Genomic DNA, 26,009 nt, shown 5'->3' with positions numbered 1-26,009 from the left:
CGCCCGGCCTTCCCCAGCGCCCGCGGCCTGCGTTCCACTAGCCGAGGGCAGGAGCGCCCGAGCACGGCCTCCCGCGGCGAAGCGGCCTCATCAGGACCGAGGGAAGGGCACAGCGGGCGGGGCGAGGGTCCACACCCTGGGCAGCGACGTGGCAGGGAAGCAGAAGCCGCCGGGACTCGGCCTGCGGTGCAGGCGGGAACCACTAGAGGGAGACGCGCTGCCCTCAGACTCAGTCCAGGGAGGGACGCCGGCCTAAGCTACCGTTAACGCCCAAACTAAAACCTAACGGTTCCCCACGCTAGGGACGCGCTGCGTGATGACATCATCGGGCCAGTTCGTCTCCGAATGTTTACCTTATTCCCCCTTCCGGGAGACGTCCCGCCTCTACGCAGGCGCAGTTCGGCGGCGTCACTGCCGCTTTGCGCGGGAGTTTCGGAGGTGGAGGCGTCGGTGAAATGTCCCAGCCTGTGGAGTCGGAGCTCGGGGACTGCAGGTACCGGCAGGCGGAGAGCGGGAAGGGAGAGTTCCCGTCGTGCGCTGGGAGACTGATGAGCAGCTTTGTGTTTCAGGCGCGGAAACCCCAGCCTGGACCGACGGATTCCCGAAGTGAGGAAGCTCCGCCCCGCCCCTTGCCGGCCTCGCGTCTGGGGTGGCCCGGGACCCCAAGTTCCACACTGGCCCCTCCCCTCCCCCATATCTCCTCTCTGGTCCTTCCTTTGCTGCCTTACCCCTCTGACTTTATCCTCCCACCACCCCATTCCTCTCTTTGACCCTCCCTTCATTTCCCCCTCACACTCCCCCCCCCAGTCTACAAGCATTCAGTAAGCGCCTACTATGTGCCGGGCACCGTGCCAAGCTATAGGGGTACAAAGAAAGGCAAGAGGCAGTGCCCGGCCTTGGGGCATCCAATAAGGGAGACCGAGTGCAAAAGATGATGTGCAAACAGCATAGAGGTTAAATTGGAGAGGAGGGCACCCGAATTAAGAGGACCCGAAAGAAAGTATTTTAGCTGGGACTTAGGGGAGGCGTAGCTGTCGTGGCTCTTGGGGGAGTCCAGTCTCCCCGGATTGCAGAGTCTGGAGGGAGGTCAAGGCTCCGTCCAGTCCCGCATTCCACCCCTGAACCTCAAGTGTTAAGCACTTGCCACTGGCAAAACTTAGTACCCCACACTCTCCGTAAGTGCTTAATAGACGATTTTTCTTTAATTCCTGCTGGGCTGGGCTTTGGGACTATAAACAAAAAAGGGGAAATAAACCCTGTCCACGTTTTCCCCTCTCTCAGCCCCTCCCCACTCTCCTCCTTCCTATCTAACATGCCTTTTAAAGCACCTGCTATGGACCAGGCACCATATTCGATTCTGGGATACAAAGACAGGAAAAACAATCCCTGCCCCAACTGTACCCTCCCCCCTCTCCCAAACGTTCCACTTTTCACTGGGCCTTCCTTTCACTCACTGCCTTTTATGCTTTCTCATTCCTCCGATGACATTCAATCCAATAACCTTTCTTAAGTCGCTCTTATGGCCTGGATCCCGTGTCCAGGCCCTCAGAAGGGGGGTAGGAAAGTTTAAAATATTAGCAAAACAGTCTTTTCTCTTTAGACCTTATAACAAGGTCACTTAATCTTTCCGAGCCCCATTTTCCCCAGCTGTAAAATTAGGGAGTTATGTGATCTGTAAGGTCTCTTCTAACTTTAACGGGCTTTGAGTAGAGTAAGGCAAGATTTTATACCTATATAAATTACTATATGGTGTCATACCTGTCATGAATCATATAGTCAGTTATAATCTGTAAGAAATAAGTAATTCCAGCTGGGATAGTAAAGGAGGGCTATATAGTTAGAATGGGATATATAAGCTGGACCTAGAAAGAGTCATAGGAATTTCAGGGAACAGAGGTGGATGGGACATAGTATTTCCCCAGTTAGGGGAAGTGAGGTAAGCAAATATCTGGAGGAGGGAATGGAAGACGGTACAGGCATAGGATGTGACGATTTGTGGACAGATTGTAGAGGGTGAATCTTCTTGCTTCCCTGCTATCCAGGGTTCTCCACCCAGGTCGACTTCATTGAATGATACTAAGGCAGCAAGAGGTGAGTATTAGAAATGAAAGTGAATTCAGTTTAAGATATATTTATTAAGCATGTACTCCCTACCCTAGTGAAATCGCAGATCTTGACCAAAAACTGTGTAAGGCATGGTACTAGGAAGATAGAACTATGAAATTTGGACTGCATTTGTTAGGCTATAGAGAGCCCATGAAGATTTTTTAGGAGCCTACATTTTTTTAGGAGTACTACATTTAGCAGCTGTGTGAAGGATAAATAAGAGAAGGGGAAGACTGAAAAGGAGGAGGGGGGAAACAGTTGGGAATGTATTATGAGACTACAGGCAAGAGATAATGGGGGCTTAAGTTAGTGTGGGGGGAGTGAAAAGGAAGGATAGATGCAAAAGATAAAATAGTGGTGAAATGGACTAGAACTGATTTTTCCCTTTTCCTCTACACTTGAAGATGATTCTAAGGCTGTGCCTGGGTGACTGGGGACAGGTTGACTTTGTGGTACCCTGTTGAAATGACCTTTCAAGCAGTTAAAAATATAAGCCTAAAGATAATTTGGTAGTCATCTTTATAGCATGTATAATTAACCCCATGGGAGTGAATGGGATTGCTAAAGAGAAAAGGGTAGGATAGATCCTCAGAGGACACCCACATCAAGGGAATGGAAGGAGGTAAGAACCAGGGAAGGTGGTAGAGGGGATAATCATAGAGTTAGGATGAAAACCAGAAGAGAGCATTGACATGGACGGCAAGGAAGGACAGATTGTCAAGACCAAGGATTGTTGTGTCTGACTTGTCATGAAACCATACAGGGTTTTCTTAGCAAAGATACTGGAGTGGTTTGCCATTTTCTTCTCCAGTGGGTCAAGGCAAACAGATTAAGTGACTTGCCCAGGGTCACACAGCTAGTCAGTGTCTGAGACCAAATCTGAACTCCAGGCCCAGTGCCACATCTGCTGAGCCATCTAGCTACTTCTTTTGAGTTGAGGGATTGTCAGTGTCAAATGCAGAAGAGTAAAAAAAGTAAGACTAAAAAAAAATGTCCATTCAGATTGGCAATTAGGTAACTAAGTCATTTCAGTAGTATAGTAGAGATAGAAAGCAAAACCAGGAAGGGGATTGAGGTTGTGGATAGCAAAGAGACACTGATTATAGATTGTTTGACAATGAAGGGGAAGAGAGCAGTAAGCTAAGGTACTTTACTTAGAGTGATTGGGGTCAGGGTGCAGAGTTAAGGGCCTGAGAAAGTTTGTGTGTGATGGGAAGTTAATAAGATGAATAGATTGCCATGAAGTAGTGGTGTCCCAGTGTTGGTCAGAATAACATGGCTTTGTAGCCAACTTAGTTCTGTGAATTCTTTCAAAAGCACTGGGCAAACTGGGTTTACCGACCCTGGGTTACCCAGGGTTGGAGTTTAGCAGGGCAGAAGCAACTGGAGGTTAAGTGAGTAAAGGATTCAAGGAGAGGAGAAAATAGGGAAATGACGAGCCATAGGATCAAGACTATGAGGGGAGGAAAGTAGAACTAGAAGAGGGGTGATGGGGTCATAATAAAAGCAAAGAGTAGTTGCAGAATGAATAAGGGTGTAGAAGAGTTCAGAATCTTGGGATGGAGAAGTTTGGAGAGATGATAAAGTTTAAGATGTCACCATCCTAATGAGTAACTGAAATACACTAGTGATGGATGTCATAGGTAGGAGTTGAGAATGAAGAAGCTAGAAACCTGAGAGTTAGGTTATCAGTATAAATCTCGAAATTGAAGTAGTAGTGATTAGACCAGGGGCTGAAGTAATTGAAAAGGAAGGACAAGGCTCTGGAGGTTAGTGAATAGTAGTTAAAAGGATCAAGAGAGGATGAGCAATCAAAGAGATAAAAGTTAGTGAATGATAATGATAAAGTCTCTGAGAATGTCATTGGGGAGAAAGAATTCAGTGAGCTTCCTGGTTCTGGGAGGTAAAAGAATGAAATGGTAGGTAACGCTGAAGAGAGTCTTTAGGGATGTGGTATCGTTAGGGGAAGACCAGGTTTTAGTTAATGCTGGGAGGCAGGGGGGTGTAGCAAGGGTATAAGGGACTGGGGAGGAGTAGGGATCTAGGTAAAAGAAAGGGGGTGTGGGATGGGGGGGAATTTGACTAGGCAAGGGCTTTGATATATCTATAGATCCCTCTCTATCCATATGTTTGACCTTTGTTCTCTAAGAGGACCAAAATGACATCACTGTGTTAGAGTCAAGTTAGTGTCCTGTTTAACTGTGGCTGATCAGACCAGTACAGTCTCGGAATGCTCTACTGCAGGTTGGGCACCAGTAGTCCATATGAACATTTGGGGTGGATTGTAGATCTGACCAAGTGACAACTTAAGGGAAAGCTGGAGGTTGGCAAGTAAGCTGAAGAGATTTGCTAGCCATGTGACAGGAAGGTACTCTGAGTTGGTAGGAGCTACCAAATTAATTAGTCCCAAGGTTCTGATTAGAAGGTTGGTACGTAGAGCTTTCTTAATTTAGTCTCCAGACATATTTCTGTAAGCTTGATGAAACTTTTGGCTGGAACATATGATAGGAAATAGTATTAAGTAAGACTAAAAGGGTAAATTGGAGGCAAAATCTTAGTTAATTTGATAATGGGGAGATGTATTCTGGTGTGGTTTGAAAATATTAAGGAAATACTCTGGTTGAAGGTAACTGGTAAGTTCAAGTTAGTACATCCATCCCACTCAATTGCAAAAGACCAGGAGATAATGGTCACTCACTGTTCCTATATATTTGCTAGGCATTAGTGTATGAAGAGCCTGTTTAGGTGGGGAGGGGGCAGGGACAGGGACCGCTGGAGAGGCTGAAGCAGGTGGATCACTAGAGTTTGGAAGTCCTCATCTAGAGTAGGGCTAAACCTAATAACATATCTGCACCAAGATGGTGAATCTGGTGACAAATCTACCTCAGGAGGGGCAGACCAGCTCAGGTCAGAAAAGCAGCAAGTTAAAGCTTCATTGCCAGCCAGTTTGGAGTTCATAAGTAGCTGATGAGTTTCTAGCTCGGGCCAGATAAGGAGACCCAGTTCTTCTCTCCCTTTCCACTCCAACCCTGTACCTCCTTCTAAAAAAAAAAAAAAGGAAAGAAAAAACCTATTTACACTACCAGAAAATCCAGATTCAGGATTTTAAGATTGAGAAACTGTCAGATGGTAAAGAGATTTTTAGACCTAGCTATAACTCTGTAACATTGTTGCTAAACCACTTAACTTTTTTATCTAAAAAACGAATAAAGTCTAAAAAACTAGGATAAATTTGCCAAGAAGTATTTATAGGAATGGTATAAGGATAAAATCACGATGTGGAAATGCTTTGACAAATAAAAAACACATTACAAATGCTGAGGAATATGGGATTAATGGCAAATTTTTTTTCTAAGTCTCTTTTTATCTCATTAGCAACTGGTTCTTTCACCAAGTGTAGAATAATTATACATTGTTGAAATAGAAATCTCTCAGTGATGTGGCAGGTATCTAGCAGTACTTTGAAATTATTTGATAACTATTAAGATGCTCAAGTCTTAAACTAACTCATACTATTTGTATGCCCACTAAAAAGTCATTTATTAGTGATCCAGGCAACTCTTGAGACTTGCAACAGAAGAAGGAGTCTTCACAATCAAGTCCCTACTCTGATGAAATCACTAAGCTTAGATTTTTTTTGCTTCCCTCTCCCTCCACTCCCATTCCCCAAAAGGGATATGTAATTACTAAGAAGGGGTGGAGAGCCTAAGAAGATTTTTAAACTTCCACACCAGACTAGACTGTCCCTTAGACACTTCCCCCCACAGCCAGCATTAGAATTCTATATTCTCAATGAAGTCCTCTATATATGTGTCTCTGATTTGGAGTACTAGCATTTTTTTGGCCTGTTTGCTTTACAAAGATGTTTGGTTGGTGGCAGGTTTTTAATATTTTAACCTTTTGTAATAAGTGCCTAAAGAGGAAGTAGTGGTGCCCAAGACTCAAGATCATCAATTAACATCCAGCCATGCCTCTCTGGAAATCTGTGCTGCATCTTCGGCCTTCCCAAACACTACCAAAGATGTCTCAAGAAAAAGAAAGAATTCTGAGGACAGCCTTGAAACAGGAAAAACTCAAGATCTCAGCCCCACGTACATGCCCCCACAAGAATATGACAGCAATCAGAAAACCAAGCGTCAGTCTTGGCGTAGAGCTAGTATGAAAGAAACAAACCGTCGGAAGTCACTGCCTCCCTTTCATCGGGGTATCACAGGTATAGTAATAAACATATTCAAATCTCTTAAGCTTAGATTTTTACCATATTCACACCTGTCTCTGGTAACCTGTATTCTTTATCCATTATATCTATTTTATATATGTACACACACACACACACACACATTTATATGTAAGATATATTGCCTGAGCAGTTTCTAATCTCTCACTCTTTTTGTTGGCCTCATCTAAATATCCAGGGTCACATTACAACAGTAGCAAATATATCAACCTTTGACCTTCTGTTTAATCCATTAAAGCAGAGAATGATGGGGATAATGATTTCTCAGGGTTTTTTGATATTAAGAACACATACATCTTACAGAGAAGGCTAAAAATTAAAATTATGAAGCTCTTTGGATTATACTTTAGAATTTGCTGTATTCTACAATGACTATTACTGTTAGAGAAATTTGATACTGATTTTTATGTAGATTTATTGGTTGTTGTTTTTTTTAAGTCATAGTAAAGAAAAGACTCATGGTTAATCTGGAACATTTCAGTAAGAATTGCCGGTCAAAGTTAGTCTTTTCTATAGTCTAATGCCTCACTAAGCTGATGATCAAACTTCTAGCAGTTTTTAACCATCCAGAATATATCTCTGACCCTGACAGAAATCATAAAAGGCTTTTAAGCACTATTTTTAAAAGGAAAAAAAAAGAATAATTGTAGGAGCTAGTGGAGCCAACTCTAGGCCCACACCCAGAGCCTATTGGTTTAGGGTTGGGTGTAAAAGGTTACTGATTTAATGGGCTTTGCTGCCCAGTTAACCCCAGTAGCTTTCATTTGCTTAGTTAATCAACACCATGGATTAGAAACAGTAAAGGGTTGTCAGACACGCTAGAGGTAATGTGAAATGACAGCATATGAGTGCACAAGGGATGGATTTACATAGGGGACAAACAGTCCTACCCTGCCTGAGAGAAGTGTAGTATTCTATGGTAACAATAAATTATATTCCTGCAGCAATAGAAAAAGTTGCTTTCAGGGCACTTTAATAAGATAGTAAAGTAAGATATATATATGTGTGTGTGTATATATATATATATAGTGCATTGTAGATCCATATAAATGTCCAGTGTTGTTAAGTATGTTATGTTATTTTAATTGATTTTGTTTTGACATAGCATGGAAATCTCAGTAGAATCACAATTTAACCCTCCACAAAGTACATACTCTGAAAAGTTAAGCAAAATAGTCTAAAAGAGTGATTGTGGGGGCAGCCATGTGGCGCAGTGAGTAGAGCACCGGCCCTGGAGTCAGGAGGACCTGAGTTCAAATCTGTCCTCAGACACTTGACACACTTACTAGCTGTGTGACCTTGGGCAAGTCACTGAACCCCAATTGGCCTGCCTAAAACAAAAAAAAAAAAAAGAAGAAGAGTGATTGTGATTGATGCTACAGGCAGCCTTATACTAGTTAAATGAAAAGGTACATGCTTAACTCTAATAAATTAGAACTAACATTGTCCATTACTATTTAATCTGAGTTTTGTTGCTGTTTAAAGTTGTTTTCAATTATATAGTTATAGTTTTTGGTTCATATTTCACTTTCATGTTACATCCAAGTCTTCTTTGAATTCTTCCTATTTGTCATTCTTTTATAATAACTTTTAGGAAAGTTATCTTTTTTAAACAAAGCTTCATTACTTAAAAGAGTAAGTTTCAGTTTTTTGGTAATTTAATTTATGTGAACTGCCTTATTCACTCACATCAAGAGAAGATTGAGATATTGTAATTATATTTGATTTCTCCTTCAGTCAATGAAAAAGAAATCATAGGGGTGTTCCTATCTTAAATTAGATTGTACCCGAAGGGACCTATTTTTAGATATAAAAGTACCTAGCTGACTAGAAAGATTTACTTCTTTTAGTGTGACGGTGATGCTTTTGTATGTTAGAGCTCAGCAGATCTATCAGCATAGACTTGGCTGAAAGCAAACGCCTTGGCTGCCTCCTACTCTCCAGTTTTCAGGTAAGATGTTTGGGTTCGGAAATGCTTTTGTATCCTGGCGAAGTCTCAATCCCAAAGAAGTATTAACCATGTAGTAATGTATAAAATGTAATTTATTTTTACATTTAAAAAAATCTTCCCCTAAAGATGCGCACATCAGCGGCTATCCCTCACTACTTAGGAGGCAGTGGATAACAACAAAAGTCATTTCAATCCATTGACCTCTTTAAATAAGAGTTTGACTTGCACAGTGAATTAACTTGAGACATCAGTGTTAATAAACATTTGGATTTATGTTTATAGTTCATATTTTGGACTGTTCGTGTTTCTTTCCATTTGTTCAGATGATTGGAGGTAATTATGAAAGTGGTTGGTTTTTTTTGTTTGTTTTTAGTTCTCTGCACAGAAACTTGAACCTTTTCTGAGAGACGTTGATAGCATCAGTCTCGATACTTTTAAAGCCAAAGGTAAGTTACTAAGGAGAAATTGAGGTGAACTGGTAAGCTTCAAACACACAGAGAGAAGCACTAACTTTTGCTGTTTGCCACTTCATGAATCTACCGAAGATGGAGCCATTTTGTACCTTTCAGGCATCCAACAGAGCTTCTTAGACTGTGGATTGAGACCAGTTTAAGAAGCACTAACGAGAGTGGAAAAAGTTTAAGAAGCCCTGATCTAAGAAACAATTGAGCTAAGATTTACCTGACAGTGTAAATTCTGCCCCTTTAGTTTATCACTTAGAATTCAATTTTCATTTAAACATTTACTTTGGGTTACATACTAAGAATACAAGGAAAAACTACACTGAACTAAAAACAGTCCCTGCTAGGAAAGAACTTATATTCTGTTGGGAAAATTATTTCCTTAAATGGAGTTACCTCACAGTCTTCTTGAAAACTAATGCATCATTTATATAACTTGTGCATTATTTTGGTGGGTGTAGTAACTTGCTCTTCCAAGTCTAAGTACTAAGTACAGCTTACTGTTATCTAATTCTCCTAACTAATCATTTGCAACATTTTGTTCATTGTGCCTCCTGACTCTTGATTTTGTTCACACCCATTGCTTGACTTCTCAAACCCTCTACTAGTATAATCAGAAATAAGTTTTTTGATTGAAATATAATAGATACTGGCCTACATTTTAACTTTTTTTAAGCACACTGTAAAAAAACATCATTGAAAAGTGACCTCAAAAATGTCACCTTGTCAATGTTATCTCCCATTTCACTTGTACTTAACCACAAAGAACTCCTAGCCTCCATACTGAATATTAATACAGCTCTTAGGTGGGTCCTTCCATATTCCTCAAGTGGCACAACTCTTTTGATGTTATGGCAGCATATTAAAGCATCACACAGGATGTTTATACTCTTGTTGTAGTCATCCCCCATGGTTGTTACATGTCCAAGATCCATACTTTGAATGTTCTTTTGCCTGATCCTAGCAATTTAACATTCTTCTAAATCTGTTCTCTCTCATCACCACAACCTTTAGTTACTAAACCCCTTTGTGATTTCCCTTGCTATCACTCCTGCTCTAGCCTTACCTTCCTCTAAAAATCTTGACCATATAGGTAACCATTTCAACTTTATATTATCCTCTTCCTTTTTCTCCTTTGGTCCCTTTGTCCTTTCTCAGCTCACCCTTTGTTAGTTTCTGTCTTTGCTTCTGTACATATATTGCTGAATGCCATTGGAGAAAGTTGTGCGACCTTGCTGGCTGGGTCTACCATAGATTTATCATTCAATTGCAACCAAACCCTCATTGATGCATGCCAATCCCTTTATTCTTCCACAGTTGACTCTGTCTTACTTCCTCTCAGCAGAAGACTTTGACAAAAAAAGTCAAGACTATCTGCTGCAAGTTCCATCTTCTCTCCAATTCCACATTCCAAATTACTTCAATAACATCCTCCTCTTTCCTTTTCTCTAATATTAGAGGAGAAGATACCATTATTTTTGCAAATGCCAATTTTTCTGCCTATGCCCTTCATCCCATCTTCTGTATTCTCTGGGAACTTGGGCCTTCCTTGGTCTCTCTTTCTCTCTAATTTCTATTCTATCCTTGTCCACAAGGCCCTTTTCTATTGCTTATAAATATGCTTAGATCTTATCTATCCTTAAAAAACCTTAATTTGAGCTCACCATCCCCTCAAGATGCCATTCTCAGTACTGATATCAACACATAAGTATCAATAAATATTAATATTATTCCCTCCACTTTCTTTCTTCACATTCATTTCTCAACCCCTTTTAATCTGGCTTCTGACTTTATCGCTTAACTGAAACTGCTTTATCTAAGATTATCAATGAACTATTAATTGCCAAAATCTGATAGCCTTTTGTTGTTACTTACACTTCTTACTTCTTCGGGATGTGACACTGTGGACCACTGGCTCCTCCTAGACACTCTTCTCTCCCCTTCCCCAAGGTTGTCATAACACTGTTCTTTTCTGCTTCAACTCCTACTGATCTGTTGGCTTCTCAGTCTTCTTTAGAGGGAAGTCATCATTCTTGTACCACCTCCCATTCATGGGTTGTATCAGTAAAGCAATAATAACAATATAGATGATAATTGTCAAAATGCCTCTGTGGTTCTGTATTGCAAAGTATACGAGACTCTCCACATAGAAGTTAGAAGAAGTAAACCATTTATTCAGACACCAGAGGACCGTATCCCACAAGCCATTTATCCAATCTATCAGAGCTGTAAAACATTCAATATACAATATCACAACATGGAGCCTCGCCATCCCAAAACCTCTCTGACCCCCTGCTGGGATCTTCCCAGAAACAAACTCACAGCATAGCTAAGTCAGCCTGTTCAGCTCTAACTATCATGAGGGCAGCCATTAGCAGCCATAACTGCTCTCTCTCGTAATAGTCTGTCCCTATTTTCACATACAATACGATAGGCTGTGAGTAAAATCCAGCCTCGTCTAGGGATCTCTGTTGGCACTTCCGTTCCTGGCTCAACAGTAACTTCCCTTGGTCATGGCTCCAAATCTCTAGGTCCACTGTGTAGCCTCTGTTTCCAGTCTTCACAGAGACCAGTGCCTTTAGACCATTACCTTGTTAGGGAGCAATAAATTACATCCTCCTATCCTAGGATAACCATTTCTTCCTCTAAAGCCCTTCTACTTCTAAATAGAAGGGAGAAGAAGTAAACCATTTATTCAGACACCAGAGAACCATATCCCACAAGTCATTTATCCAATCTGTCAGAGCAGTAAAACATTGAATACACAATATCGAAACATGGAGCCTTGCCATCCCAAAACCTCTCTGACCCCCTGCTGGTGTCTTCCCAAAAACAAACTGACAGTACAGCTAAGTCAGCCTGTTCAGTTCTAACCCTCACAACGGCAACCATTAGCAGCTATAACTGCTCTCTCTCCCTCTCCCCCACCCCTTCTCTCCCCCCCTCCCCCTCCCTCCCTCTCTCTCTCCCTCCCTCTCTCCCTCTTCCTCTCTCTCTCTCTCCCTCCCTCTCCCTCTCTCTCTTTTCCTGTCAGGAAGTTCCTCCTATCACATGTAACTTAGGCTTCCTATGATATAAGCAGGTCACATGGCCTATTAATGGGTGGGAAAGATCTTCAAATCTGGGGTCTACCCTAGAACTCTGTTCTGGGCCCTCTTCTCTTTATACATTCTCTTAGTGATTTTTGTTTTCCCCAAGTTTAGCCATCACTTCTCTGCAGATGATTCCCAGGTTTTTATATCCAGCCAGATTCTCTCCCCTGAATTTTGACTCACCAACTTCGTATTGAATATCCCTAACGGGATGTCCTGTAGGTGTCTACAAAGGTCTATAAAAGCAACTTGACCAAAATAGAACTCGTTATCTTTCCCCCAGAATGCTCCCTTCTAACTGATTTCCCCTTTTTATTAAGTGCATCCCCATTCTTCCACTCACCCAGGTTTGTAACCTTGGATGCCCCTAAGACTAGTTTCTCAACCCTTATATCCAACCAGTTACTAAATCTTAGAGATTTTGCTTCTGCAATATCTCTTTCATCCATACCCTTCTTTTCACTCACATCACTACCATCCTAGTTAAGTCCCTTATTGCCACTGGACTAGACTGTTGGACTAATCTAATTGGCTTCCTTGCTTCCATTCAATCCCCTTTCCAGTCCATTTTCCACATAACTGCCAAACTGATATTCCTTGAATCCAGGTGTAGCCGTCACCCAATTCAAGAACCTCTAGTGGCTCCCCCTTGCCTCCATGATAAAATAAGCTTCTTTTTAGCTTTTGGATCTTTTTCATTTTTTTGGCCTGACCTTACCTTTCTAGGCTTACTGCACATTATTCTCATTCACAAACTCTTTTTGTCTTGGACTCTTTTTTTTTTTTTCGTTTCCCTCTATACTACTTCACTTGGTGAGCTCATCAATTCCCATGGATTTAGTTACCATCTCTAAACTGATGATTTCAAATCTGCCTATCTTGCCCCAACCTGTCTGATTGCTTCAGTCTTTCATCTCCAGCTGCCTTTCAGATATTTCAAATTGTATGTCCAGAAGATACCTTAAACTCAATGTGTCCAAAACAGAACTCCATCTTTCCCTCTAAACCCTTCCCCCTCCTACCTTCCCTATTACTGTAGAGGGCAACACCATCCTCTCAGTCTCTTAGGCTCACAACCTAGGAGTCTTCCTGGATTCCTCACTATCCCTCACACCCCCTCCTCCCATATACAAGCTTTTGCTAGGGCTTGTCAATTTTGCCTTTGCAACATCTCTGGCATGTACCCACTTTTCTACTTGGACACTGCCATCCCTCTAGTGCAGGCCCTCATCTCCTCATGCCTGGACAATACCTCTGATGGTTCAGCAAATCTCTCCCCAGTCCAATCTGTCCTCCAGCCACCAAAGTGATTTTCCTAAAGTTCACAACCTAAAGGTGGCACTGTGTCAACCCCCTACTCAATAAAATCCATTGCCTCCCCATCACCTCCAGAGTCAATTACAAAATGTTCTATTTGGCATTCAAAACCCTTCATAACCCTCGCCCCCTCCTACTTTTCTAATCTTCTTACAGTTTATTCCCAGATATGTACTCTTCAATCCAGTAATACTGGCATACTGATTGTTCTACAAATAAGACACTCCATCTCTTGGCTCCAGGCATTTTCTCTATCTCTCATGCCTGGAATGCTCTCTCCCAACTCTACCTGCTGACCTCCCTGGCTTCCTTAAGTCCTAGTTGAAATCCCTTCTTTTATGAGAAGCCTTCCCCAACCCCTCCTAATTCTAGGGCCTTTTCTTTCTTAATTATTTCCTATTTATCCTCTGTATAGCTTGTTTGTATATATTTGTTGGCATGTTGTCTCTCATTAAATTGTGAATTCCTTGAGGGCAAGGACTGTCTTTTACCTCTTTCTGGATCCTCAACACTAAACACAGTGCCTGGAATATGATAGGCCCTTATAATTGTTATTAAGTTGATTGATTGCTTTCCAGCCCAGCTGATATACTTGCTATTTCCTATATAACATATAATCTTCCATCTCCATGACTTTGTATAGGCTCTTGCCAAGCCTGAAATGTTTTTCCCTCCTCACCTGTGCATCATAGAATCTCTGTCTTCCTTAAAAACTCAACTCAGTTGTTGCCAGCTACATGAAGCATATCCTGCTACCTTTAAGTGCTAGTACCATCTCCCTGGAAATTACTTCTATATTTAAGGTATCCCAAAAGTCTTAGTGCACTTTAAGCTTATTACAACTTATTTGCATTTAGTTTTCTATGTATGTGTGGTTCTCTCTTCCCCTCCCTCCCATATACACATACGTAGAATGTAAATTCCTGAAAGGCAGAGATTGGTTTGTTTTCGTCTTCGTGTCCTCAACACTTCAGCACGGTGCCAGGAAGGAAGGAAATATGCATTTATTAAATGCTGGCTATGTGCCAGGTGCTTTACAAATATTACCTTGTTTGATCCTCAACACCGGGAGGTAGGTGCTAGTGTTACCATATTTTATAGTTGGGGAAACTGAGACAGACCTCTTTCTATGACCAGCTTCATAGAGCTAGTCAGTGTCTGAGGCTGGCCTTCCCAACTCCAAGCTCTGTCCACTATGCCACCTAGTGCCAGGCCCATAGTAGATACTTAATAAATGTTAGCTGAATGCTGAGCTGTAAGGATTCTAGTTCTGATACCTTCAATATTTAATGTGTAAGATCTTTGTCAAATATATATGTTTTATAAAGCTACCTTCATTTCTCTGCATTTCCATTTTATTCTTTCTAGTATCTTCAATTTCTGAAGAATTCAAGCATTTTACAAACAAACTTGAAGATGATGGGACCTTAAAGAAATGCTCTGATGAATCAAAAGGGTAATAGTAACTTCTCTTGTTCTTAAAAGGTTGTAATTTGAACAAAAATTTGTATGCTTTTGGATAGTTGCGCAGTTCTCTTTTTTCTTGTCAGTCATGAAGATTAACATGGATCCACAGACTCTAGGATACTTGTAAAGTGTTTAGAAATTTTAACTAACATTACCAAAGGCCAAACTGGACATAGATCAGCATTGTCGTGTGCCTTCTCCCCATCTGCAGTCTTATTCAATCCATATAACAAGCCTATGAAGTAGATAGGGCAAGTATTATCCTCCAGTTTGTAGGTGAGTTTGCTACAGCCAACAAAGAGTAATTTACCCAAGGTTACACACTGTCACATAGCTGGGATTCAAACCTAAATATACCTGCTCTGAGACCATTGTGCTTTCTATTGTGCCACATTGACCAGCCTAATTTATTCTCCCTTCCCCAAGTTACCAACCTGAAAAAGTATATTTTATCACATAGAGTTGGCGTATTCACCAAGAAATGGGGAAATTCTAGCTTTTTTATGTACTCTAATTTGGAGTACAAGGAGTTGTAACCTAGTCATTCAGAGACAGAAGAGGAGGTATCATTTAGATAAATAATTTACTCTGTATGTATATATTTTTTAGAATTTATTTTTTAAAATTTATGTTAGACTTAAGTACAAAATAAGAAAATGAAAAAAAAAAGACATTGCCGTATATACAGCAGAACATGAGAGGATTCAACATAAAAGAAATTTCCATTTCAAGAAAATCTATATAATAAATACTAGACATTATTTTCAAAGCTTTTCTTTGCTTTCTTGTAGGTTTTCTTTTGTTCTCTACTGTGCACTTTTTACTTTATATTTTTCCCCTCTCTTCTCCCTCCCTCCCCCTCAAGGCTACAATTAATAGAGGATATATCTATCTCTCTGTTTATCTGTCTATATACACATATACATATATACACATACACGTACATGGATATTTATAAACATACACATATATACACTCACACACATATCTGTAAGACCACACTATGCTCATTTCCACTTATCCTCTGTTTCTCTGAGGGTAGATAAGCATCTTTTTTTCGTAAGTCCAAGTCTTTCCTTGTTTTTCCAAATCAACCAGCTCATCATATCCTACACCACAGTGATATTCCAGCCCAATCACATTCTATCTGAGAGATCAGCTATGAAAGTTTTTTCCCAATTTTTTCCATTCCTTCTATTCTTGGCTGCATAGGTTTAATTTATGAGAAAATTTTAATTCAAATCAATTATCCACTTTCCAATTTTTTAAATAAAAATTCATTGATTTTTTTTTTGTTATTACATTACCCATATTTCCAAGTGTATCCCTTCCTTTCCCAGAGAGCCATCCTTATAATATAGAATAAAAAAGAGGAGGAAAAAAGTTCAGCAAATTGATTGAACCATTTGAAAACTCTGGCCTATGCAGTGTTCCGTATGTATAGTTACTCCCTCCTCTGCAAAGAAGTGGACATTTAAAAGGTTACACATCGAAAGGATATTTATTTATAAAATTAGGTTATTAATTTATAAATTATTTGCCAAATAAATCAAAAAAATCAATCTTTCTTAAGATTTTGCCACCAAGAAATCTTCTAGTCCAACTCTCCTCATTTTATAGAGGAGGAAATGAGTCAGCTAACAAATACTTGAGCATCTGCTATATATAAGGCATTATCCTAAGTGTACTAGGAGATATAAAGAAGTGTAAAACAGCACTATTTGGAAAGCAAAAGCATGTACAGATGAAAAGAAAACTAATTTTACAAATTAATATATGTTTCAGTTGGGTTGATAATAAATGTTACAGGACTGCAGAGGAGAGAGATCTTTTCCAGTTGATCTAGATCAGAAGGGTTTTTTCATGAAGGGGGTAGGATTTGAACTGGGCCTTGAAAAATAATTAAGACTGTTAAATGAGGAACACTGAACAAAGACATGGAGGCTAAAAAGTGGATTGGTGGCCTCTCTGGCCAAAGGCAACAAGAGCAATGAGAATAGTAACAACCAGGGTGAGTACAGATTGGACCTGGACATCTCAGTCTCTGAGGTTCCAAGTATTCTACTGAGATTCTATAGAGAGTCTTGAAAATTCAGTGCTATGAATTTTGGGGAAGGCCTAACTCTAGGAGGTGAAAGTCAGCACTAGATCCCAGAAAACATTAGGATGAGACTGAGTACAGCTGAACAGTCAACCATAATGCAGCGTGAAGTAGAACCTGTTTGGCAGAGAGCCCGATTCAGGAATTAAACTGAAGAAACAAGTAAATCAGAGAAGATAGTGGCCAGTATTAAAAATTACTATAAGTCTAGGAATTCCCCAAAAGAAAGTATATAACTCTATAACAACTTCAAGCAGAGATTCAAGAGAAAAAAATGGATTTTCCATATAAGCACTACTTGAATACTTGGAAGAGACCAGCCAAGAGATAAAAAATTAAATAAAAAGCTCTGGAGGAGAGAATTGGAAGGAAAATCAATAGTTTAGGAAAGAAAACAGTAACATCCAAATAATCAACTCGTCCCAAATTGGAATAGAACAAACAGAAATCAGTGACCACAAGATGGCAAGAAATATTTGAATAAAATCAAGAGATTCAAAGAAGATAAGAAAATGTGAAGGAAAAAAAAATGGTTTTATGGTCTGCATTCCTATCTGCACATCCAGTGAAAAAGATGAAACTATCAATGAAGAGAGAAGACTTAGGCCTTTACCTCCCTATTAACGGCTCTACAATGTGTCTGATGAGTACATGGCCCAGTTGTTTCTGTTTCTGTTGTGTCTCTCTTTTCCTGTTTTAGATAAAAGAGATTGATGATGGCTATGATCTTGTGAACTTCAAAAGGTCAGGAGCACTAACCATCAGAAGTTTAGTAGTTGGAAGTCCATGCTGGAATTTGCTCTACATGACCCATTACAGCAGTAAGAGATGTGGATCCATCCAGGCACCAGCCATGCCTCATCTGAAAGTAAATTTGCTGGGACCAATGCCATGTAGAAACTGCTTTAAATTTGAGCCTACAAAAATTGGAATTCAAAAGGATGCCCGTTAATTGGGGAATAGCTAAACAAACTGTGGTATATGTGACGGAATATTATTATGCTATAAGAAATGACAAGCAGAATGATTTCAGAAAAACCTGGAAAGACTTGAATGTGCTGAAGCAAAGTGAAGGGAGTAGAACCAGAAGAACATTGTACACAGTAATAGCAGAACTGTATGATGAAGAACTGTGAATGCCTTAGTTATTCTCAGCAATACAATAATCCAAGACACTCCCAAAGGACTCATGATGAAGCATGCTATCTGCTTCTAGAGAAAGAAAGAACTGATACTGTCCAAATAGACTGAAGCATGCTATTTTTCACTTTCATTCTTTTTTGTTCAAGTCTTGTACAAAATGACTAACATGGAAATGTTTTACCTGACTGCACTGGTATAATTTATATCTGATTTCTTATCTCAGGGAGGGGATAAGGAAGGGGCAGAATTTGGAACTCAGAACTTTTTAAAATGTTAAAATAAATTGTTTTAACATGTAACTGGGTTGGGGGGGGATACTATTTTAAAAAATTTGAGCCTACTCTTTCCAAGGATCACTGTAGTATATGGGAAAGTGCGCCCCCAGATGTTAGGGGAAGTATTTTTACTTCTTTTCCTACTATATCTGTATAATAAATACTCTTTGTAAAGCCAATTGATATTAATTGGTTTAAATGGAACTGGGACACTAATCACTGGTATTATCAGTGGGGGGACTATAAGTAAAAATGAGGGAAAGTTATCAGAATGGGAGAGCAAGCCAATGATAAGGCCCTGATATTTGCTATTTTACTGAATCCCATACAAGTTTTTTCTTTTTGGAGGGGAGAAGGCAGGGCAATTGGGGTTAAGTGACTTGCCCAAGGTCACAGAGCTAGTAAGTGTGTCAAGTGTCTGAGGTCAGATTTGAACTCAGGTTCTCCTGACTCCAGAGCTGGTGCTCTATTTACTGTACCACCTAACTGCCCCTTTTCTTCTTTTTTTAATAAATTTATTTTTTATTTTTAGTTTACAGCACTCAGTTCCACAAGTTTTGGGGTCCATACAAGTATTGGATATTAAGAAGTATGAATTTTGTATCATTAAAATACTTCCTTGTGGAGAAAAACAAGAAGGAACTGGCTATCAAAAGTAACTAAGTGCCTGGAAAACAGATGAAAGAGATAATTTAAAATCGCTGGACTCCTTCAATGGCATGATTTAAAAAAAATTTTTTTTAAAAGAAAGAAAAACTTGGGACCCTATATTTCAAGAAATCATAAAAGGAAACTGCCTAGAGATCACCTTCTGAAAGAAAGAGTCCCAGGAATTGAATTGTGTGAGCTCCTCCATTAGATTGTGGGCAGGGGATTGTCTTTTGCCTCTTTTTTTTTTTTTTAAATCCCCAGTTTAGCACAGTGCTTGGCTTATAGTAGGTGTTTAATAAATGTTTGTTGACTGGCAGACTGAGAAATAGTAGCCAAAATCCAGAGTTTCCACATCTAGGAAAAAAAAATGCCGTAAACATTCAGAAAGAAGTTCAAGTATCAAGGAACCATAGTTAGGAACATACAAGACCTTGTAGCATCATCTTTAAATGAGAAGAGATCTTGGAATACAATATTTCAAAAGACAAAAGTCTTATAGCCAATAATAATTTACCATATAAAGCTGATTATAATATGAAGGCAGGAGGGGAATATTTAATGGAATAGGTAATTTTCAAGTATTTCTGATGAAAAGGCCAGAGGCAAGTAACTTTAAAATGCAAATGGAAAAATCAGAACAAGCTAGAAAGTTTAATGTATCCAATTAATTTGATAGGGTGATATGATGATATAGTGCTTACATTCTAATGAGGGAGAAAAAACATGGTCCCTTCAGAACCTTAATTTCTTCAGTAGGTATTGAGAAAGTCAAATTAGAAAAGCAGAAATCCTAGAAGTGACCTGGCTTTGTCATGAAGATTTTAAGAGGGAAAAGAGAAGGGAAGGCAAAAGGAATATGCTAGTGTAGAAAGGAAGGAGAAAGAAGCCAAACTTGTTGTTTTTCATGATTGGTGTTTATGAGAAGAGTATATAAACATGAAGGAAGGGATAGGAGTGACCATGAAATGAACCTTTGTGTAGAAATAGAGCAAACTAAACAAGAAATGTGGGAATGGGGGAGAGGAATTGGTAAGAGGCAGGATAATAGTGGGGAAGGGAAAGTTGAAAGCCATAAATTTCCTAATCTGGAAGGGAGAATTAAAAATCAGAAAAGAAAAGGAAATCAACTAGAAACTAAAGAGGTGTTGCATCAGTTGGGGTTTAGCTGATTTTCCAGTTGATAAACAGTCAAAGGCAGATTTCAGAGGAAGAAATCCAAACTATCAAAAGCCATGTGAAAAATCTCTCAATCACTAATAATTAAGAGAAAGACAAACAGCTTTTAAGTTCTGCCTCACAGATAAGCAAAGTTGATCCAAAAAAAGGAAAATCACAAATGTTGGAGGGCCTGTAGGAAAACTGCTACATTAACATACTAATGGTGGGACTGGGAATTGAACCAGCCATTTTGAAAAACAATTTGGAATTATGCCGCAAAAGTCATCAAACTATGAAACCCTTTGACCCATCTGTACTCCTATTAGTTCTGTATGCCAAAGAAAGGGAAAGGGCTCCTTTTGTATAAAAATATTGATAGTGGGGGGTTTTTTTTGTGATGACAAAAAAATTGGAAACTGAAAGGGTACCCATCAGTTGGGAAATCTCTGAACAAATTACACTATACAGTTTTGACAATGCTATTTTGCTATATGAACTAGAATGAAAGAAATGGTCTGGTTTCAGAAAAGTCTGGGAAGACCTATATGACCTGATTTAGAGTAAAGTGAGTAGAAGGAGAACAATTTATACAAGAATAATATTGTAAAAAATATCAGTTTTGAAGAACCTGAGAATTGCAATCAACACAATAACCAAATACAGTTTCAGTGGACTCATGAAATGTCACTCCTGACAGAGAGGTGATGAATTCAGCATATAGAGACATTGTGTTGGACATGGCTGGTGTCAGAAAATGTTTTGCTTGATTATACATATTTGTTACAGAGGCTTGGTTTTTCTTTATTTTTCAGTTGGAGGTGAGAAAAGGTAGATTATGGCTAATTTAAAAAATAAAATTTGATTTCTAAAAGTTGAGGAATGGCTAAATTATTTTACGTGAACATACAGGAATATTGCTGTACCATGAAAAATAGAAATGAATCCTGGGTAGTATGACTTTGTAGAGAGTGAAGTGAGCAAAACCTGGAAAGCTAATTATGTATATATTGAAAGACTTAAGATCTCTGATCAAAGCATTGACCAAGCATACATCTAGAGAACCTATGGTGCAACATACCACCTCCTGACTGAGCGGTGATAGATGTAAGGGTGGAGAGAGATAATTTTTAGATAGGCCACTGTGTAGATTTCTATGCTTATTTGTTACAAGGATTGTTTTAGTTTTTTTTTTATTAAGTAATTTATGTAAGTTGGAGGGTTTAGCAGTAATACTAAGGGAAAAAAATGGTCCTTTGAAACAATTTTTAAATGCATAGAGGAGAAGGAAGTTGAGAATGAAGCAAAAATAAGTCAGGACAGTTTTGAAGATAATATGTGAAATTTGTTACATAATTTTTAAAAGTGGCATGAAATGGAGATTCATGGTTTTGTATGCAATCCTCTGTTCTCTACATATGAGAATGCCCATTTTTGTCATTTAGGTTCAAAATTTTTTTAAAAATAAAGTAGAAGGTGTGTTTGGCTAAAGTAGATGATTTATGTAAAGGTGTAATGGGAGATGAGGCTTAAAAGGTAAATGTACCAGGCTATGAAAGGGCTTGAATGCTGAGCTGATTTTGAACTTTTAGGCAGCGGTGAATTACTGAAGGGTTTTTTTTTTTTTTAACAGTAGTAGCACAATGGAAATTTTGAGGAAAATTAATGTGGTGATAGTGCATAGCATCGATTAGATATGGGAAAGGCTAGAGACAGCAAGACTATTTCAGCTATGTTGAGGATATTCTGAAAGGGCCTGGATTCTGAATATTTTTGTATGTCCAAAGAATACTTAGACTATTACAGATGATGCTATTAACATCAGATGCTTCTTGAGAGTTGTTAATCCTATAATCCTCTATTTCAGGCAGTCAACGGATACTGCCTTGGAAGCATCAATGACAGAGATAAAAGAATATATAGCCAGGTGAGTGGGTAATGATTGAGCTATATCTGATTCAATCTCAACTAAACCTGGGAAGAATTAATATCAAACAATGTGGATTCTCAAAAGAGATTGGTATTAGGAGTTAAAAGCCTTCTTTTCAAAGTGTATTGGAATGTCTTGATATCTGATCCCATTGAATAAAGATCAGGAAATAAAAGTGTTCATTTAACTTAAAGAACATGCTCACTTTTTTCAGTTGATGGTGGGAGGAAGGGAAAGTAGATTTTTCTAAATTGAAAATAATTTTTTTTAAATCCATGTTGGCTAAATTTATTTAACATCTCATAATCCTGGAAGCTTTCCTGAAGCTCTTCTATTTCATTGACTTTTTTATGAACATTATACTAACTGGATCCCTGACCTAACCAACAGCCATGATGTATGCATTTTCTTAATTATACAGGCTGTCTTTGGAGTGTGCGAATTGGGATCAACTATTGCTGCGGCACCAGAAAGAAGCTGAAGAGATATCCAGGTTAAATCTCTGTAATCAAAATAAGGAGCTGCTTTTTCCCAATTGGGATTTATTAACCTTTTTTTTTGCTATTAGTACAAATTGGATGTTAAAGCTTTAGGAAGGCTAGTGTTCTTAGAGATCTTTGAGATGGTACATACTAGCTACCTCTGAAGTTGCCCCTTCTTTGTGGGGAAAGAGACTAGTTGTGGTCACTGAACAAAGAATTCTGTATTCTTAACCTTTACTTACCTTGCCAGTTCCTAGGGAAAGGTTGGTAGCGCTGTCTGGCAATTCTAGTGCTGACCCAGTAGAGGCATTGAAATAGGGTCCACAGTGAAGACAGAAAGCACTGACTTCTTAAGTCCTGCAGGTACCTGCCACCTCTGGCTTCTCTTGTATACCCACTGGGTGGTACTCAGCAAGGATATTAGGATTGTATAATACATTTCTGAGAGATTGCAGTCAAAGCAATTGGAATGAAATTCTAAAGTTAAAAGCTAAAAAAAAATGAAAACAAATTATTTAGAAATGACATCCTACCTAACCATTCTAGAATAAATGAGTTGTTAATGCATTTCTTTATTCCCCTTGCAACAAGAGATCCAATCTCAGGTTAGTAATACCTTATAGTTTCCTTCCACCCCAAAAATACGGCTTTCCCTGTGGTATAGAACAGGCCAACCTTTTAGAGAGGTCTCAGTTGAAAAGCATCAACGTAATCAGAAACTTTTTTGTTCATTAGGAAGCCCTTTTGGGTAAGATGGAAAGAGAAGATTTCAATTTTCAGTTTAGTGTAAGAAGGCTTTTAAATGTAGTATGGAGAAATATCATTTTATTCAGAAATAACTTGTTCTAAGCATTTTATTTATTTTTCAAGGACATTAGAAGAAGCCAAAATTACCAATATAGAACTGGACCCTGCTCTGTATCTTCAGTCTTCACAAAGTGAAATCCTTAGCACGAAGCCTGACTACCAGAAAATATTAGACAACCAGAATGAGGTTTTTAACTGCATGGATATTGTGGTGAGTTGACTCCTATTTACTTCAGTCAATCAAAGATGCATTTATTAAGAGCCAGACACTGTGCTAGGCTCTGGACATGTAAATACAAAGAACAAAACAATCCCCTTTCCCAAAGAACTTATATTCTCACGGAAAACAGCCAGTAAGTCCTGAGTTGAGTTCTCTCACTCTGCTAGATTGTTTCCTGCTGGAAATTTGGAGGAATCAGTATGTGAAGGGAGATAGTCTGAATATGTACAGCTCAAGTGGCAGCTACTTGTTTTAATCTCAGATGTGATTCCCTTTAGCTTAATTTTTTTTTAGCTGAGTATTACATGATTACTTGCATTTATTAGCTTTTTTGTCTGAGGGCTTTAACCATATGAGAAGAATTCTAAATTGTATAGTATGAATGCAGTTTTAAAAAGCAAGGCCAAAAAGGTTTGGTTTCATGTTATCTAACCATTCCGGAATAAGTGAAGTGTTAATGCATTTCTATATTACCCTTGCAGCAGAGATCTGACCTCGGGTTAGCAGTACCTAGTTTCCTTCTACTCCCGAAATACAACTTTCCATGTATAAGTGGGCTAACCTGAAACTGCCTGAACTTCCAAAAATTTCTTACTTGAAAATCATTAACATAATCTGGAGGATCTTTTTGTGAAGTTAGAAATTCTACTTAAGGTGTATCATTAAACTAACTATTGTAGGGCCAGAGGTCCTAAGATTTCCCCAAAGGTTAGGGACTAAAAGTGAAAGTTGCTTGGCAGAGTGGGAGACTGCAGGAGGAGTTGTTGGGGCATTGCAGCAGATCTTTAACTCATATCACTGCAGACTAGAACATTCCCACAGGACTACCCATTCATCTCTCAAACACATGGTTTGCCGTTGCCCGTGACAGAGTGCTGAGAGCAGGCAAATTGCCTTTTCCTCAAAAATAGCTTATTCTAACTACTTTCTATTCTTAGAACAACTAACCTTTCTCCTATGAATTCTTGAGATGCAGAAACTATATTTTTACAGACTAGAATTATTGTATGTAAAGAGAGGCAACTGAAAGAGACTCTTATCTGATTCAGATTATCCTATTGTCCTTCATAGCAAATTGAAAGTGAGACTGAATGAATGGACTTGTTTATCGGGCTAGACGTTCACTGAATGTTTTTGTTTATAGATAGATGAGCTACAAGGATCGATAAGGCTATTGCATTCTTTTATTGAAGACACTACCGAATTCTTCAAGAAGATGTCTGTGCAACTTGGTAAGAGAAACAGTCACCATTTGGAGAGTAAAGAAAAATTGTTTTCTCTTAAAACAAACTCCCCAATAGGTTCAAATTTCCCTTTAGGTACTATGTTACTAAATCAAGGGTTCTTATAATTTTTTTATGTTATGGACCACTTTAGTTGTTTGGTAAAGTCTGTGGATTGGACGTCTTCTCAAAAGAATGTTTTTAAATGCGAAAAATAAAATACAGAATTATAGAGGGAACCAAAGGTTAGTGAAAATAAGAATGTAATTATTTTCCTATCCAAGTTCATGGATGTGAAATCTATCCAAGGATCCCTTGGAAGTCTGTGGACCTCTGTCTGGGAAGAGTGTAGACTTATCTTCTCCCTTCTTCCTAATACCCATTCTTTGGTGAAAATGCTAAATATATCATAGAGGACTGGTAGTTTAGTACCATTGTGCATCCTTATGTAGTAATTAAAAATCTTTTTTAAAAAATTGTTTCCCCCCCACTTTTTCTGAAGGCTGTTTTGTTTTTTTTTAATATTTGTTTTATTTTCTCTCAGGAGAAAGGACTGCCCAGCATTTGGAAGCCTCACCAATTCGAAAACTGCTCAAACTTCAACTAGAAAAACCATCTCTCAGCTAATGATCGCAGTCTACATCCATTTCCTCCAGATTGTCATTCAGATGGTTGCATATTGGAGAAGTTGCTGCCTTTTATGAGTATGACTATAAATTAATGTGACACTTTAAAAACAGGCATCAGCACTTAACTACTCTGAATATTCATTTATAACTTTATCTCCAGAGTCTTTACAGAGAATCCAGTGATGGATGCCATTCTTGAAGACATTTTTGGAATTTGGATTTGGAAGTAATGACACATTTTAAAACATATATACATACATACATACATACATACATACATACATACATACATACATATATATATGTATGTATGTATGTATATATCCTCGGTGGCCCCAAGTTTTTATTCATATAGGGCAGAGTGTTCATTTTTACCCTTGAAATGGTCAAGGTTTAATGTCTAGCGAATAAAGTCGGTCATGCCTTATGTAAGGTCAGTAAACTTTATGAGGGTTAAAAAAATGAAGGACGATTATAATGATATAGATTTTCTTATATGGCTCCATAGGGAGCTCTAAAAATGTTTGGATTAATGGCATCACCCAAGTAGACCTGCGGCCTCCTGAGGAAATGACTTTGAAAGATGTACATATATATAATTTACTTTAAAATGGTCTCATTACATTAGTCACTATGTACGTATCTCTCCATTCCTTGTTTGTCTTAATATTTATGTTCACTACCCAGTCCCAACTACCCCCCCCCCAAGTACTTGGTTTTATTTTCTAAAACAATGTACAATAAAGAGCTGCCTGTGATTTG

The 26,009-nt window shown here is 38.8% G+C and overlaps 1 protein-coding gene across 2 annotated transcripts; it reads left to right on the top strand.

The window, feature by feature from the left end:
* The first annotated feature begins 302 nt into the window (after positions 1–302).
* Positions 303–26,009, top strand: DSN1 (DSN1 component of MIS12 kinetochore complex). 2 transcript variants are annotated; one of them, XM_036751071.1, is made up of 12 exons: positions 303–493; positions 570–606; positions 2,043–2,091; positions 6,017–6,319; positions 8,221–8,294; positions 8,668–8,740; positions 14,533–14,620; positions 21,824–21,883; positions 22,308–22,379; positions 23,239–23,386; positions 24,540–24,627; positions 25,163–26,009. In XM_036751071.1, exons 1-12 carry the CDS (start codon positions 456–458, stop codon positions 25,243–25,245), a joined length of 1,113 nt encoding a protein of 370 aa, XP_036606966.1. In that variant the 5' UTR covers positions 303–455; the 3' UTR covers positions 25,246–26,009. The 2 variants fall into 2 exon arrangements, with proteins under 2 accessions (XP_036606966.1, XP_036606967.1); XM_036751072.1 differs by lacking the exons at positions 303–493; positions 2,043–2,091 and having other exon boundaries at positions 602–606; positions 25,163–25,516.

Source organism: Trichosurus vulpecula, chromosome 3, assembly GCF_011100635.1.
Source record: "Trichosurus vulpecula isolate mTriVul1 chromosome 3, mTriVul1.pri, whole genome shotgun sequence".
Classification (NCBI taxonomy): domain Eukaryota; kingdom Metazoa; phylum Chordata; class Mammalia; order Diprotodontia; family Phalangeridae; genus Trichosurus; species Trichosurus vulpecula.
This window is presented reverse-complemented; position numbering and strand designations above follow the sequence as displayed.